A 14,601-nucleotide genomic window follows, 5' to 3' on the forward strand; every position below is an offset into this window, starting at 1 on the left:
ACCTGAGCACTATGGGCCCTATATAGTGCACTACATTTGACCTGAGCACTATGGGCCCTATATAGTGCACTACATTTAACCTGAACACTATGGGCCCTATATAGTGCACTACATTTGACCTGAACACTATGGGCCCTATATAGTGCACTACATTTGACCTGAGCACTATGGGCCCTATATAGTACACTACATTTGACCTGAGTACTATGGGCCCTATATAGTACACTACATTTGACCTGAGCACTATGGGCCCTATATAGTACACTACATTTGACCTGAGCACTATGGGCCCTATATAGTGCACTACATTTGACCTGAGTACTATGGGCCCTATATAGTGCACTACATTTGACCTGAGCACTATGGGCCCTATATAGTGCACTACATTTGACCTACCATTTGGGACACGTTGAATGTCTTGCCGGGGTCTTTGCTTTGACAGCTGTTGTTGGATCAGATGAGGATGTTGAGCCAGGGTTACATAGTGTAGGGATGGATACCTCAGCCAGCCTCAGACACAGAGCCAGGGTTACATAGTGTAGGGATGGATACCTCAGCCAGCCTCAGACACAGAGCCAGGGTTACATAGTGTAGGGATGGATACCTCAGCCAGCCTCAGACGCAGAGCCAGGGTTACATAGTGTAGGGATGGATACCTCAGCCAGCCTCAGACACAGAGCCAGGGTTACATAGTGTAGGGATGGATACCTCAGCCAGCCTCAGACACAGAGCCAGGGTTACATAGTGTAGGGATGGATACCTCAGCCAGCCTCAGACACAGAGCCAGGGTTACATAGTGTAGTAACAGACCTCAGTGTTAGCCAGGGTTACGTAGTGTAGTAACAGACCTCAGTGTTAGCCAGCGTTACATAGTGTAGTAACAGTGTTAGCCAGGGTTACATAGTGTAGTAACAGACCTCAGTGTTAGCCAGGGTTACATAGTTTAGTAACAGACCTCAATGTTAGCCAGGGTCACATAGTGTAGTAACAGACATCAGTGTTAGCGAGCGTTGCGTAGTGTAGTAACAGACCTCAGTGTTAGCCAGCGTTACATAGTGTAGTAACAGACCTCAGTGTTAGCCAGCGTTACATAGTGTAGTAACAGACATCAGTGTTAGCGAGCGTTGCGTAGTGTAGTAACAGACCTCAGTGTTAGCCATGGTTACGTAGTGTAGTAACCGATCTCAGTGTTAGCCAGGGTTACATAGTGTAGTAACCGACCTCAGTGTTATCCATGGTTACATAGTGTAGTAACAGACCTCAGTGTTAGCCAGGGTTACATAGTGTAGTAACAGACCTCAGTGTTAGCCAGGGTAACATAGTGTAGTAACAGACCTCAGTGTTAGCCAGGGTTACATAGTGTAGTAACAGACCTCAGTGTTAGCCAGGGTAACATAGTGTAGTAACAGACCTCAGTGTTAGCCAGGGTTACATAGTGTAGTAACAGACCTCAGTGTTAGCCAGGGTTACATAGTGTAGTAACAGACCTCAGTGTTAGCCAGGGTTACATAGTGTAGTAACAGACCTCAGTGTTAGCCAGGGTTACATAATGTGGTAACAGACCTCAGTGTTAGCCAGGGTTACATAGTGTAGTAACAGACCTCAGTGTTAGCCAGGGTTACATAGTGTAGTAACAGACCTCAGTGTTAGCCGGGGTTACATAGTGTAGTAACAGACCTCAGTGTTAGCCAGGGTTACATAGTGTAGCAACAGAGTTAGCCAGGGTTACGTAGTGTAGTAACATACCTCAGTGTTAGCCAGGGTTACATAGTGTAGTAACAGACCTCAGTGTTAGCCAGGGTTACATAGTGTAGTAACAGACCTCAGAGTTAGCCAGGGTTACATAGTGTAGTAACAGTGTTAGCCAGGGTTACATAGTGTAGTAACAGACCTCAGTGTTAGCCAGGGTTACATAGTGTAGTAACAGACCTCAGTGTTAGCCAGGGTTACATAGTGTAGTAACATACCTCAGTGTTAGCCAGGGTTACATAGTGTAGTAACAGACCTCAGAGTTAGCCAGGGTTACATAGTGTAGTAACAGTGTTAGCCAGGGTTACATAGTGTAGTAACAGACCTCAGTGTTAGCCAGGGTTACATAGTGTAGTAACAGACCTCAGTGTTAGCCAGGGTTACATAGTGTAGTAACAGACCTCAGTGTTAGCCAGGGTTACATAGTGTAGTAACAGACCTCAGTGTTAGCCAGGGTTACATAGTGTAGCAACAGAGTTAGCCAGGGTTACATAGTGTAGTAACATACCTCAGTGTTAGCCAGGGTTACATAGTGTAGTAACAGAGTTAGCCAGGGTTACATAGTGTAGTAACAGACCTCAGTGTTAGCCAGCGTTACATAATGTAGTACAGTCCAATTCACTGACCCTGCAGAACAGAGACTTGGACATGGAAAACAGCACCAGAGCTCTATGGTCATTTCAGACCACTGTGGTGGTAACCCAGATCTGAAACAGCTGTGTGATGACTAGGGGGGTGTTTATCAAATTGATAACAGAAAACAGATGTTTGTTATGATATACAACCCCTCAACTATAAAAAAATAAAAAAATAAAAAAAACAAGGGGACAGGACTAGGAGGTTGTTGAAGACCAACTATCAGAGTTGATATGAATGTCTTCCTCCACTGTGTTCTTCTCCTCCCTCACAACAAGGGGACAGGACTAGGAGGTTGTTGAAGACCAACTATCAGAGTTGATATGAATGTCTTCCTCCACTGTGTTCTTCTCCTCCCTCACAACAAGGGGACAGGACTAGGAGGTTGTTGAAGACCAACTATCAGAGTTGATATGAATGTCTTCCTCCACTGTGTTCTTCTCCTCCCTCACAACAAGGGGACAGGACTAGGAGGTTGTTGAAGACCAACTATCAGAGTTGATATGAATGTCTTCCTCCACTGTGTTCTTCTCCTCCCTCACAACAAGGGGGGACAGGACTAGGAGGTTGTTGAAGACCACAGGAAACTACTACACTTGATACTAACGTATCTGTCTCTCTGTTGTTCTCCACTCCCCAGGTAACATCATTGGTTCGGGGATCTTCATCTCTCCTAAGGGGGTTTTGGAGCACGCTGGCTCGGTGGGTCTGTCCCTTATCGTGTGGGTGTGTGGAGGGGGTATCTGCGCCCTGGGCTCCATGTGTTACGCTGAGCTGGGGGTCACCATTCCCAAGTCAGGAGGAGACTACTCCTACGTCACAGAGATATTCGGAGGACTGGTGGGGTACGTTTTCTATTTTATGTCCACGATCCTGATTAGGGAACAACCCAGAAACTTTCCCAGAATTCCCTGTTTTTTTCAGAAATGTCCACGGCCCGTCTCAGAGTAGAAGGGAAGAATTTCATTCCAAAACGCGATATAAACATTTTCAGAAATGTTGGTAAATTGACAATTAAAACACATCTAGTGAAACATATAGAGCTACTATTGTTTCATCTGACCACAACATGGACTAGTGAAAAGACTGACAGGATTAATCTGACCACAACGTGGACTAGTGAAAAGACTGACAGGATTAATCTGACCACAACGTGGACTAGTGAAAAGACTGACAGAATTAATCTGACCACAACATGGACTAGTGAAAAGACTGACAGGATTAATCTGACCACAACGTGGACTAGTGAAAAGACTGACAGGATTAATCTGACCACAACATGGACTAGTGAAAAGACTGACAGGATTAATCTGACCACAACATGGACTAGTGAAAAGACTGACAGGATTAATCTGACCACAACATGGACTAGTGAAAAGACTGACAGGATTAATCTGACCACAACGTGGACTAGTGAAAAGACTGACAGGATTAATCTGACCACAACATGGACTAGTGAAAAGACTGACAGGATTAATCTGACCACAACGTGGACTAGTGAAAAGACTGACAGGATTAATCTGACCACAACGTGGACTAGTGAAAAGACTGACAGGATTAATCTGACCACAACATGGACTAGTGAAAAGACTGACAGGATTAATCTGACCACAACGTGGACTAGTGAGAGGGTCTGCAGAGAGGAATAGGAGAAACTCCCCAAATACAGGTGTGCCAAGCTTGTAGCGTCATACCCAAGAAGACACGAGGCTGTAATCGTTGCCAAAGGTGCTTCAACAAAGTACTGAGTAAAGGGTTTGAATACTTATGTAAACGTGATATTTCCGTTTTGGAATTTTTTATTCATTTGCTCAAATTTCTAAAAACCTGTTTTTGCTTTATTATTATGGGGTATTGTGTGTAGATGTTTTTAAATCAATTTTAGAATAAGGCTGTAATGCCGTCCGTATTATCTCCCAAGAGAATTCTCATCAGTTATTATCACTGGCTGGCAAAACTCTGGATCACTGCTACTCTAACTTACGTGATGCATTCAAGGACCTCCCCCGTCCTCCGTTCGGCAAATCTAGACCATTTTGCTTCTCCCCTCCTATAGGCAGAAACTCAAACAGGATGTACCTGTGACTAGGACCATGCAACGCTGGTCTGACCAATCTGGGACGTTTTCCGGGTGGCCAAAGAGAATAATATAGATTTAAACGCTGATTCAGTGAGTGAGTTTATAAGGAAGTGTATAGGAGATGTTGTTCCCACTGTGACTATTAAAACCTACCCTAACCACAAACCGTGGATAGATGGCGGCATTCACGCAAAACTGAAAGCGCGAACCACTGCATTTAACCACAGAAAGATGACCGGGAATATGGCCGGTCATCCGCAAGGCAATCAAACAAGCGTAATGTCCGTATATGGACAAAGAGTTGCAATTCAACGGCTCAGACACGAGACGTATGTGGCAGGGTCTAAAGGCAACCACGGACTACAAACACAAAACCAGCCACGTGACGGACACCGACGTCTTGCTTCCAGACAAACTAAACATCATCTTTGCTCGCTTTGAGGATAATACAGTGCCTCTGACGCGGCCCGCTACCAAGGACTCCTTCTCCGTGGCCGACGTGATTAAGACATTTAAACGTGTTAACCCTCGCAAGGCTGCCGGCCCAGACCAGCAGGCTAGTGCGTTTACGGACATATTCAATCTCTCCCTATCCGAGTCTGCTGTCCCCACATGTTTCTAGATAGTCACCATTGTTCCTGTTCCCAAGAAGGCGAAGGTAACTGAACTGAATGACAGTCACCCCGTAGCACTCACTTCCGTCATCAGGAAGTGCTTTGAGAGACTAGTCAAGGATCAAATCACCTCCACCTTACCGGTCACCCTAGACCCACTCCAATTTGCTTACCGCCCCAATTGGTCCACAGACGATGCAATCGCCATCACACTGCACACTGCCCTATCCCATCTGGACAAGAGGAATACCTATGTAAGAATGCTGTTCATTGACTACAGCTCAGCATTCGTTTGCATCTCGTCTGTGCCGGGCGATCACGGCCCATCCATATATTTATATGTATGTATTCTTATTCCATCCCTTTACTTAGATTTGTGTGTATTAGGTAGTTGTTGTGGAATTGTTAGATATTACTTGTTAGATATTGCTGCACTGTCAGAATTAGAAGCACAAGCATTTTCGCTGCACTCGCAATAACATCTGTTAACCACGTATAGCCATAATTCAGCCATAATTCATACACAATACAAAGCAACCCGTGATCATTCATTTCACATGAAATAATGCTCATGTAAAAGTGTTTTATCGTATTTTGTAATTTTGATCAAGTCCCCTGTGATGTTACTCATTCTGATCTAAATAACTGGTCTTAGATCAGTACTCAGGGGGAGAGAGACCGTCTGATCTAAATAACTGGTCTTAGATCAGTACTCAGGGGGGAGAGAGACCGTCTGATCTAAATAACTGGTCTTAGATCAGTACTCAGGGGGGAGAGAGACCGTCTGATCTAAATAACTGGTCTTAGATCAGTACTCAGGGGGAGAGAGACCGTCTGATCTAAATAACTGGTCTTAGATCAGTACTCAGGGGGGAGAGAGACCGTCTGATCTAAATAACTGGTCTTAGATCAGTACTCAGGGGGAGAGAGACAGTCTGATCTAAATAACTGGTCTTAGATCAGTACTCAGGGGGAGAGAGACCGTCTGATCTAAATAACTGGTCTTAGATCAGTACTCAGGGGGGAGAGAGACCGTCTGATCTAAATAACTGGTCTTAGATCAGTACTCAGGGGGGAGAGAGACCGTCTGATCTAAATAACTGGTCTTAGATCAGTACTCAGGGGGGAGAGAGATTGTATGATCTAAATAACTGGTCTTAGATCAGTACTCAGGGGGGAGAGAGACCGTCTGATCTAAATAACTGGTCTTAGATCAGTACTCAGGGGGAGAGAGAGACCGTCTGATCTAAATAACTGGTCTTAGATCAGTACTCAGGGGGAGAGAGACCGTCTGATCTAAATAACTGGTCTTAGATCAGTACTCACGGGGGAGAGAGACCGTCTGATCTAAATAACTGGTCTTAGATCAGTACTCAGGGGGGGAGAGAGACCGTCTGATCTAAATAACTGGTCTTAGATCAGTACTCAGGGGGGGAGAGAGACCATATGATCTAAATAACTGGTCTTAGATCACTACTCAGGGGGGCAGAGAGACCGTCTGATCTAAATAACTGGTCTTAGATCAGTACTCAGGGGGGAGAGAGACCGTCTGATCTAAATAACTGGTCTTAGATCAGTACTCAGGAGGAGAGAGACCATCTGATCTAAATAACTGGTCTTAGATCAGTACTCAGGGGAGGGGGGGGACCGTCTGATCTAAATAACTGGTCTTAGATCAGTACTCAGGGGGGAGAGAGACCGTCTGATCTAAATAACTGGTCTTAGATCAGTACTCAGGAGGTAGAGAGACCGTCTGATCTAAATAACTGGTCTTAGATCAGTACTCAGGGGGGAGAGAGACCGTCTGATCTAAATAACTGGTCTTTGATCAGTACTCAGGGGGGAGAGAGACCGTCTGATCTAAATAACTGGTCTTAGATCAGTACTCAGGGGGGAGAGAGACCATCTGATCTAAATAACTGGTCTTAGATCAGTACTCAGGGTGAGAGAGACCATCTGATCTAAATAACTGGTCTTAGATCAGTACTCAGGGGGAGAGAGACCATCTGATCTAAATAACTGGTCTTAGATCAGTACTCAGGGGGAGAGAGACCATCTGATCTAAATAACTGGTCTTAGATCAGTACTCAGGGGGGGAGAGAGACCGTCTGATCTAAATAACTGGTCTTAGATCAGTACTCAGGGGGAGAGAGACCGTCTGATCTAAATAACTGGTCTTAGATCAGTACTCACGGGGGAGAGAGACCGTCTGATCTAAATAACTGGTCTTAGATCAGTACTCAGGGGGGGAGAGAGACCGTCTGATCTAAATAACTGGTCTTAGATCAGTACTCAGGGGGGAGAGAGACCGTATGATCTAAATAACTGGTCTTAGATCACTACTCAGGGGGGCAGAGAGACCGTCTGATCTAAATAACTGGTCTTAGATCAGTACTCAGGGGGGAGAGAGACCGTCTGATCTAAATAACTGGTCTTAGATCAGTACTCAGGAGGAGAGAGTCCATCTGATCTAAATAACTGGTCTTAGATCAGTACTCAGGGGAGGGGGGGGACCGTCTGATCTAAATAACTGGTCTTAGATCAGTACTCAGGGGGGAGAGAGACCGTCTGATCTAAATAACTGGTCTTAGATCAGTACTCAGGAGGTAGAGAGACCGTCTGATCTAAATAACTGGTCTTAGATCAGTACTCAGGGGGGAGAGAGACCGTCTGATCTAAATAACTGGTCTTTGATCAGTACTCAGGGGGGAGAGAGACCGTCTGATCTAAATAACTGGTCTTAGATCAGTACTCAGGGGGGAGAGAGACCATCTGATCTAAATAACTGGTCTTAGATCAGTACTCAGGGTGAGAGAGACCATCTGATCTAAATAACTGGTCTTAGATCAGTACTCAGGGGGAGAGAGACCATCTGATCTAAATAACTGGTCTTATATCAGTACTCAGGGGGAGAGAGACCATCTGATCTAAATAACTGGTCTTAGATCAGTACTCAGGGGGAGAGAGACCATCTGATCTAAATAACTGGTCTTAGATCAGTACTCACGGGGGAGAGAGACCGTCTGATCTAAATAACTGGTCTTAGATCAGTACTCAGGGGGAGAGAGACCGTCTGATCTAAATAACTGGTCTTAGATCAGTACTCAGGGGGGGAGAGAGACCGTATGATCTAAATAACTGGTCTTAGATCACTACTCAGGGGGGCAGAGAGACCGTCTGATCTAAATAACTGGTCTTAGATCAGTACTCAGGGGGGGAGAGAGACCGTATGATCTAAATAACTGGTCTTAGATCACTACTCAGGGGGGCAGAGAGACCGTCTGATCTAAATAACTGGTCTTAGATCAGTACTCAGGGGGGAGAGAGACCGTCTGATCTAAATAACTGGTCTTAGATCAGTACTCAGGAGGAGAGAGACCATCTGATCTAAATAACTGGTCTTAGATCAGTACTCAGGGGAGGGGGGGGACCGTCTGATCTAAATAACTGGTCTTAGATCAGTACTCAGGGGGGAGAGAGACCGTCTGATCTAAATAACTGGTCTTAGATCAGTACTCAGGAGGTAGAGAGACCGTCTGATCTAAATAACTGGTCTTAGATCAGTACTCAGGGGGGAGAGAGACCGTCTGATCTAAATAACTGGTCTTTGATCAGTACTCAGGGGGGAGAGAGACCGTCTGATCTAAATAACTGGTCTTAGATCAGTACTCAGGGGGGAGAGAGACCATCTGATCTAAATAACTGGTCTTAGATCAGTACTCAGGGTGAGAGAGACCATCTGATCTAAATAACTGTCTCTCTCTCCCCCTGAGTACTGATCTAAGACCAGTTATTTAGATCAGACGGTCTCTCTCCCCCTGAGTACTGATCTAAGACCAGTTATTTAGATCAGACGGTCTCTCTCCCCCCCTGAGTACTGATCTAAGACCAGTTATTTAGATCAGACTGTCTCTCTCCCCCTGAGTACTGATCTAAGACCAGTTATTTAGATCAGACGGTCTCTTTCTCCCCCTGAGTACTGATCTAAGACCAGTTATTTAGATCAGACGGTCTCTCTCCCCCCTGAGTACTGATCTAAGACCAGTTATTTAGATCATACGGTCTCTCTCCCCCCCTGAGTACTGATCTAAGACCAGTTATTTAGATCAGACGGTCTTAGATCAGACGGCAGAGAGACCGTCTGATCTAAATAACTGGTCTTAGATCAGTACTCAGGGGGGAGAGAGACCGTATGAATACGACCACAGATCCTGGTCCTTCCTTCATTCCTCCTCTACATGTGTACCAGTAATCATGTAAAAAAGAATGCTGTGTTTTAATGTGTAAAGTGGATTAGATAAAAATTGTACTCGTAGTCCCCATGATACTCGTTACAAGTGAGAGTCTGAGTCCACAAAGATGTCACTTAGGTCTCCGAGGCAGGAGACTCTCGGAGTTCATGAAAAGGTCAAATAAGTTAATGAAAAGGTCAAATAAGTATTTGAGTTTGCCCAGCACTCTCCACAGCTGCCGTACAATATAAACAATGAACGGTCTACAGTCTATGTATATTTTGACCGCGTCACCCTGTCTGTCTACATACAGTACAAGGTGTATAATATAGTTGTAACAGTATATATATGTTGTCTTCCTATAGGTTCCTGCTCCTGTGGAGCGCGGTTCTCATCATGTACCCCACCACCCTGGCTGTCATAGCTCTCACCTTCTCCAACTATGTCCTGCAGCCGGCCTTCCAAAACTGTGTTCCTCCATACTTGGCCACCAGGCTTCTCTCCACCATCTGCATATGTAAGTCCAGAGACTATTTAGTAGACTATTTAGTAGTAGCAATATAGTACAAGAATGACTATTTAGTAGTAGTATAGTACAATAATGCCTATTTAGTAGTAGTAGTATAGTACAATAATGTCTATGTAGCTACTAGTACAGTATAATAATGACTATTTAGTAGTAGTATAGTACAATAATGACTATTTAGTTGTAGTACAGAATAATAATGACTATTTAGTAGTAGTATAGTACAATAATGACTATTTAGTAGTAGTACAGAATAATAATGACTATTTAGTAGTAGTATAGTACAATAATGACTATTTAGTAGTAGTATAGTACAATAATGACTATTTAGTAGTAGTATAGTACAATAATGACTATTTAGTAGTAGTATAGTACAATAATGTCCGTATCAGTAGTCAGGGTGTAGTATCATATCTAATGAGGGTTGAGGTCCGTATCAGTAGTCAGGGTGTAGTGTCATCATATCTAATGAGGGTTGAGGTCCGTATCGGTAGTCAGGGTGTAGTATCATCATATCTAATGAGGGTTGAGGTCCGTATCGGTAGTCAGGGTGTAGTATCATATCTAATGAGGGTTGAGGTCCGTATCGGTAGTCAGGGTGTAGTATCATCATATCTAATGAGGGTTGAGGTCCGTATCAGTAGTCAGGGTGTAGTATCATATCTAATGAGGGTTGAGGTCCGTATCAGTAGTCAGGGTGTAGTATCATCATATCTAATGAGGGTTGAGGTCAGGGTGTAGTGTCATCATATCTAATGAGGGTTGAGGTCCGTATCAGTAGTCAGGGTGTAGTATCATCATTTCTAATGAGGGTTGAGGTCAGGGTGTAGTGTCATCATATCTAATGAGGGTTGAGGTCCGTATCAGTAGTCAGGGTGTAGTATCATCATATCTAATGAGGGTTGAGGTCAGGGTGTAGTGTCATCATATCTAATGAGGGTTGAGGTCCGTATCAGTAGTCAGGGTGTAGTATCATCATATCTAATGAGGGTTGAGGTCAGGGTGTAGTGTCATCATATCTAATGAGGGTTGAGGTCCGTATCAGTAGTCAGGGTGTAGTATCATCATTTCTAATGAGGGTTGAGGTCCGTATCAGTAGAGAAAACCATACCTGTCTGTCTGTCTGTCTGTCTGTCTGTCTGTCTGTCTGTCTGTCTGTCTGTCTGCCTGCCTGCCTGTCTGTCTGTCTGCCTGTCTGTCTGCCTGTCTGTCTGTCTGTCTGTCTGTCTGTGTCAGCTGCTGGTGTGAGCTTGTCTAAACCGGATGGAGCAGGGTTGGAGGAAGGTGTGTGTAGTGTGTGTAGTGTGTGTGTGTATGGTTCACCATAGCCCACTGCATGCGTTGCCATAACACCACATGTGACCTCAGCACGGTGACAGTGTGCCGGCGATGCAGCACTATTTCTGGAGGCAGAATGTGAAGCCTTTGACTTTCGTTAACCTGCCAGCCGTGGTGCTAGCGTGCGTTCCCTGGATGTCAGCGCAGGTGTGTGTGTGTGTGTGTGCGTGCGTTCCCTGGATGTCAGCGCAGGACTTTCCGTGGCGGGTGGCGATGTGTGTGCGTTAGTTAGCATACCAGCCCCCTGTTGCATGGGCGTCCCAGGGCAGGCGTGTGTGTGTGTGTGTGTGTGCGCCCTTGATAACTTTCAATAAATGGGTTGTGTGTGGAGGGGTGGAGACGAGCCCCTGTGTTGCTGGCCCTCAATCACCTGATCAGTGTGTGTGTGTGTGTCAGACTACGTAATGGTGTGTGTGTGTTCACTGAATGACTTTCTGCGGACCCGTGTGTGTATGTGGGGGGTGCGGGGACGAGCCCCTGTGTTGGGACCTGACCTGACCCGTCAGTGTGTGTGTACCAGGCGGGGTGTGAGTGTGTGTCAGACTATGTAATGGTACCAGCCTTTGACTCCACCGATAATAGAAGGTCATGTCCTCAAAGCCATTGTGTATTGTTTCCGCGGTTGCCGTGACAGTTGCTATGACACCCCTGTCACTGGGTGACAGGCGGGAGAAAGTGGGCGGGACGACCCTACCAACCAACCCTGGAGGGACGCGCGGGGACGGTCAAGACCGTATTGGCTATTTGACATTCCGACTGTTTACAACTGATATATATCTTCTAGACACACAGACCCCCTTTACAGTACCCCCTTTAGTACCTCCTTCACAGTACCTCCTTTACAGTACCCCCTTTAGTACCTCCTTCACAGTACCTCCTTTACAGTACCCCCTTTAGTACCTCTTTCACAGTACCTCCTTTACAGTACCCCCTTTAGTATATCCTTCACAGTACCTCCTTTACAGTACCCCCTTTAGTACCTCCTTCACAGTACCTCCTTTACAGTACCCCCTTTAGTATATCCTTCACAGTACCTCCTTTACAGTACCCCCTTTAGTACCTCCTTCACAGTACCTCCTTTACAGTACCCCCTTTACAATACCTCCTATACAATACCTCCTTTACAGTACCTCCTTTACAGTACCTCATTTACAATAACCCCTTCAGTACCTCCTTCACAGTACCTCCTTTACAGTACCCCCTTTAGTACCTCCTTCACAGTACCTCCTTTACAGTACCCCCTTTAGTATATCCTTCACAGTACCTCCTTTACAGTACCCCCTTTAGTACCTCCTTCACAGTACCTCCTTTACAGTACCCCCTTTAGTATATCCTTCACAGTACCTCCTTTACAGTACCCCCTTTAGTACCTCCTTCACAGTACCTCCTTTACAGTACCCCCTTTACAATACCTCCTTTACAGTACCTTTACAGTACCTCCTTTACAATAACCCCTTCAGTACCTCCTTTACAGTACCTCCTTTACAATACCTCCTTTACAATACCCCCTTCAGTACCCCCTTTACAATAACCACTTTACAGTACCTCCTTCACAATAACCCCTTTACAGTACCTCCTTTACAGTACCCCCTTCAGTACCCCCTTTACAATACCTCCTTTACAATAACCCCTTTACAGTACCTACTTTACGGTACCTCCTTTACAGCACCTCCTTTACAATACCTACTTTACAGTACCTCCTTTACAGTACCTCCTTTACAGTACCTCCTTTACAGTACCTCCTTTACAATACCTCCTTTACAATACCTCCTTTACAGTACCTACTTTACAGTACCTCCTTTACAGTACCTCCTTTACAGTACCTACTTTACAATACCTCCTTTACAATACCTCCTTTACAGTACCTCCTTTACAGTACCTCCTTTACTGTGTACCCCCTTTACAATACCTCCTTTACAGTACCTCCTTTACAGTACCTCCTATACAGTACCTCCTATACAGTACCTCCTTTACAGTACCTCCTATACAGTACCGCCTTTACAGTACCTCCTTTACTGTACTCCCTTTACTGTACCCCCTTTACTGTACCCCCTTTACTGTACCTCCTTTACAGTACCTCCTTTACTGTACTCCCTTTACTGTACCCCCTTTACTGTACCCCCTTTACTGTACCTCCTTTACAATACCTCCTTTACAATACCTCCTTTACAATACCTCCTCTACAATACCTCCTTTACAATACCTCCTCTACAATACCCCCTTTACAATACCTCCTTTACAATACCTCCTCTACAATACCCCCTTTACAATACCTCCTTTACAGTACCTCCTCTACAGTACCTCCTTTACAATACCTCCTCTACAATACCTCCTTTACAATACCTCCTCTACAATACCCCTTTACAATACCCCCTTTACAGTACCTCCTTTACAATACCCCCTTTACAGTACCTCCTTTATAATACCTCCTCTACAATACCTCCTCTACAATACCCCCTTTACAATAACCCCTTTAGTACCTCCTTTACAGTACCTCCTTTACAGCACCTCCTTTACAGCACCTCCTTTATAATACCTCCTTTACAGTACCCCCTTTACAGTACCTCCTTTACAATACCTCCTTTACAGTACCTCCTTTATAATACCTCCTTTACAATACCTCCTCTACAATACCCCCTTTACAGTACCTCCTTTACAATACCCCCTTTACAGTACCTCCTTTACAATACCCCCTTTACAGTACCTCCTTTACAATACCTCCTTTACAGTACCTCCTCTACAATACCCCCTTTACAATAACCCCTACAGTACCTCCTTTACAATACCCCCTTTACAGTACCTCCTTTATAATACCTCCTTTACAGTACCCCCTTTACAGTACCTCCTTTACAATACCTCCTTTACAGTACCTCCTTTACAATACCCCCTTTACAATACCTCCTTTACAATACCTCCTTTACAGTACCTCCTTTACAGTACCTCCTTTACAATACCCCCTTTACAGTACCTCCTTTACTATACCTCCTTTATAAAACCTCTCTTAAGCGGACAAGGAAGGAACATGGTCTACATACCAAATGACACCCTATTCCCTATATAGTGCACTACTTTAGACCAGAGCCCTATGGCACCCTATTCCCTATATAGTGCACTACTTTAGACCAGAGCCCTATGGCACCCTATTCCCTATTATAGTGCACTACTTTAGACCAGAGCCCTATGGCACCCTATTCCCTATTATAGTGCACTACTTTAGACCAGAGCCCTATGGCACCCTATTCCCTATTATAGTGCACTACTTTAGACCAGAGCCCTATGGCACCCTATTCCCTATTATAGTGCACTACTTTAGACCAGAGCCCTATGGCACCCTATTCCCTATATATAGTGCACTACTTTAGACCAGAGCCCTATGGCACCCTATTCCCTATTATAGTGCACTACTTTAGACCAGAGCCCTATGGC

The 14,601-nt window shown here is 44.9% G+C and overlaps 1 protein-coding gene across 1 annotated transcript in view; it reads left to right on the forward strand.

Annotated features, from left to right (window-relative positions):
- Nucleotides 1–14,601, forward strand: part of slc7a10a (solute carrier family 7 member 10a) — an 80,287-nt gene that overhangs the window by 17,701 nt on the left and 47,985 nt on the right. The window contains exons 2-3 of the mRNA XM_071400393.1: nt 3,026–3,230; nt 9,677–9,828. Coding sequence (XP_071256494.1) covers nt 3,026–3,230; nt 9,677–9,828 — 357 coding nt within the window. The remainder of the gene's footprint in view (nt 1–3,025; nt 3,231–9,676; nt 9,829–14,601) is intronic.

Source organism: Salvelinus alpinus, chromosome 5 (assembly GCF_045679555.1).
Source record: "Salvelinus alpinus chromosome 5, SLU_Salpinus.1, whole genome shotgun sequence".
NCBI lineage: Eukaryota > Metazoa > Chordata > Actinopteri > Salmoniformes > Salmonidae > Salvelinus > Salvelinus alpinus.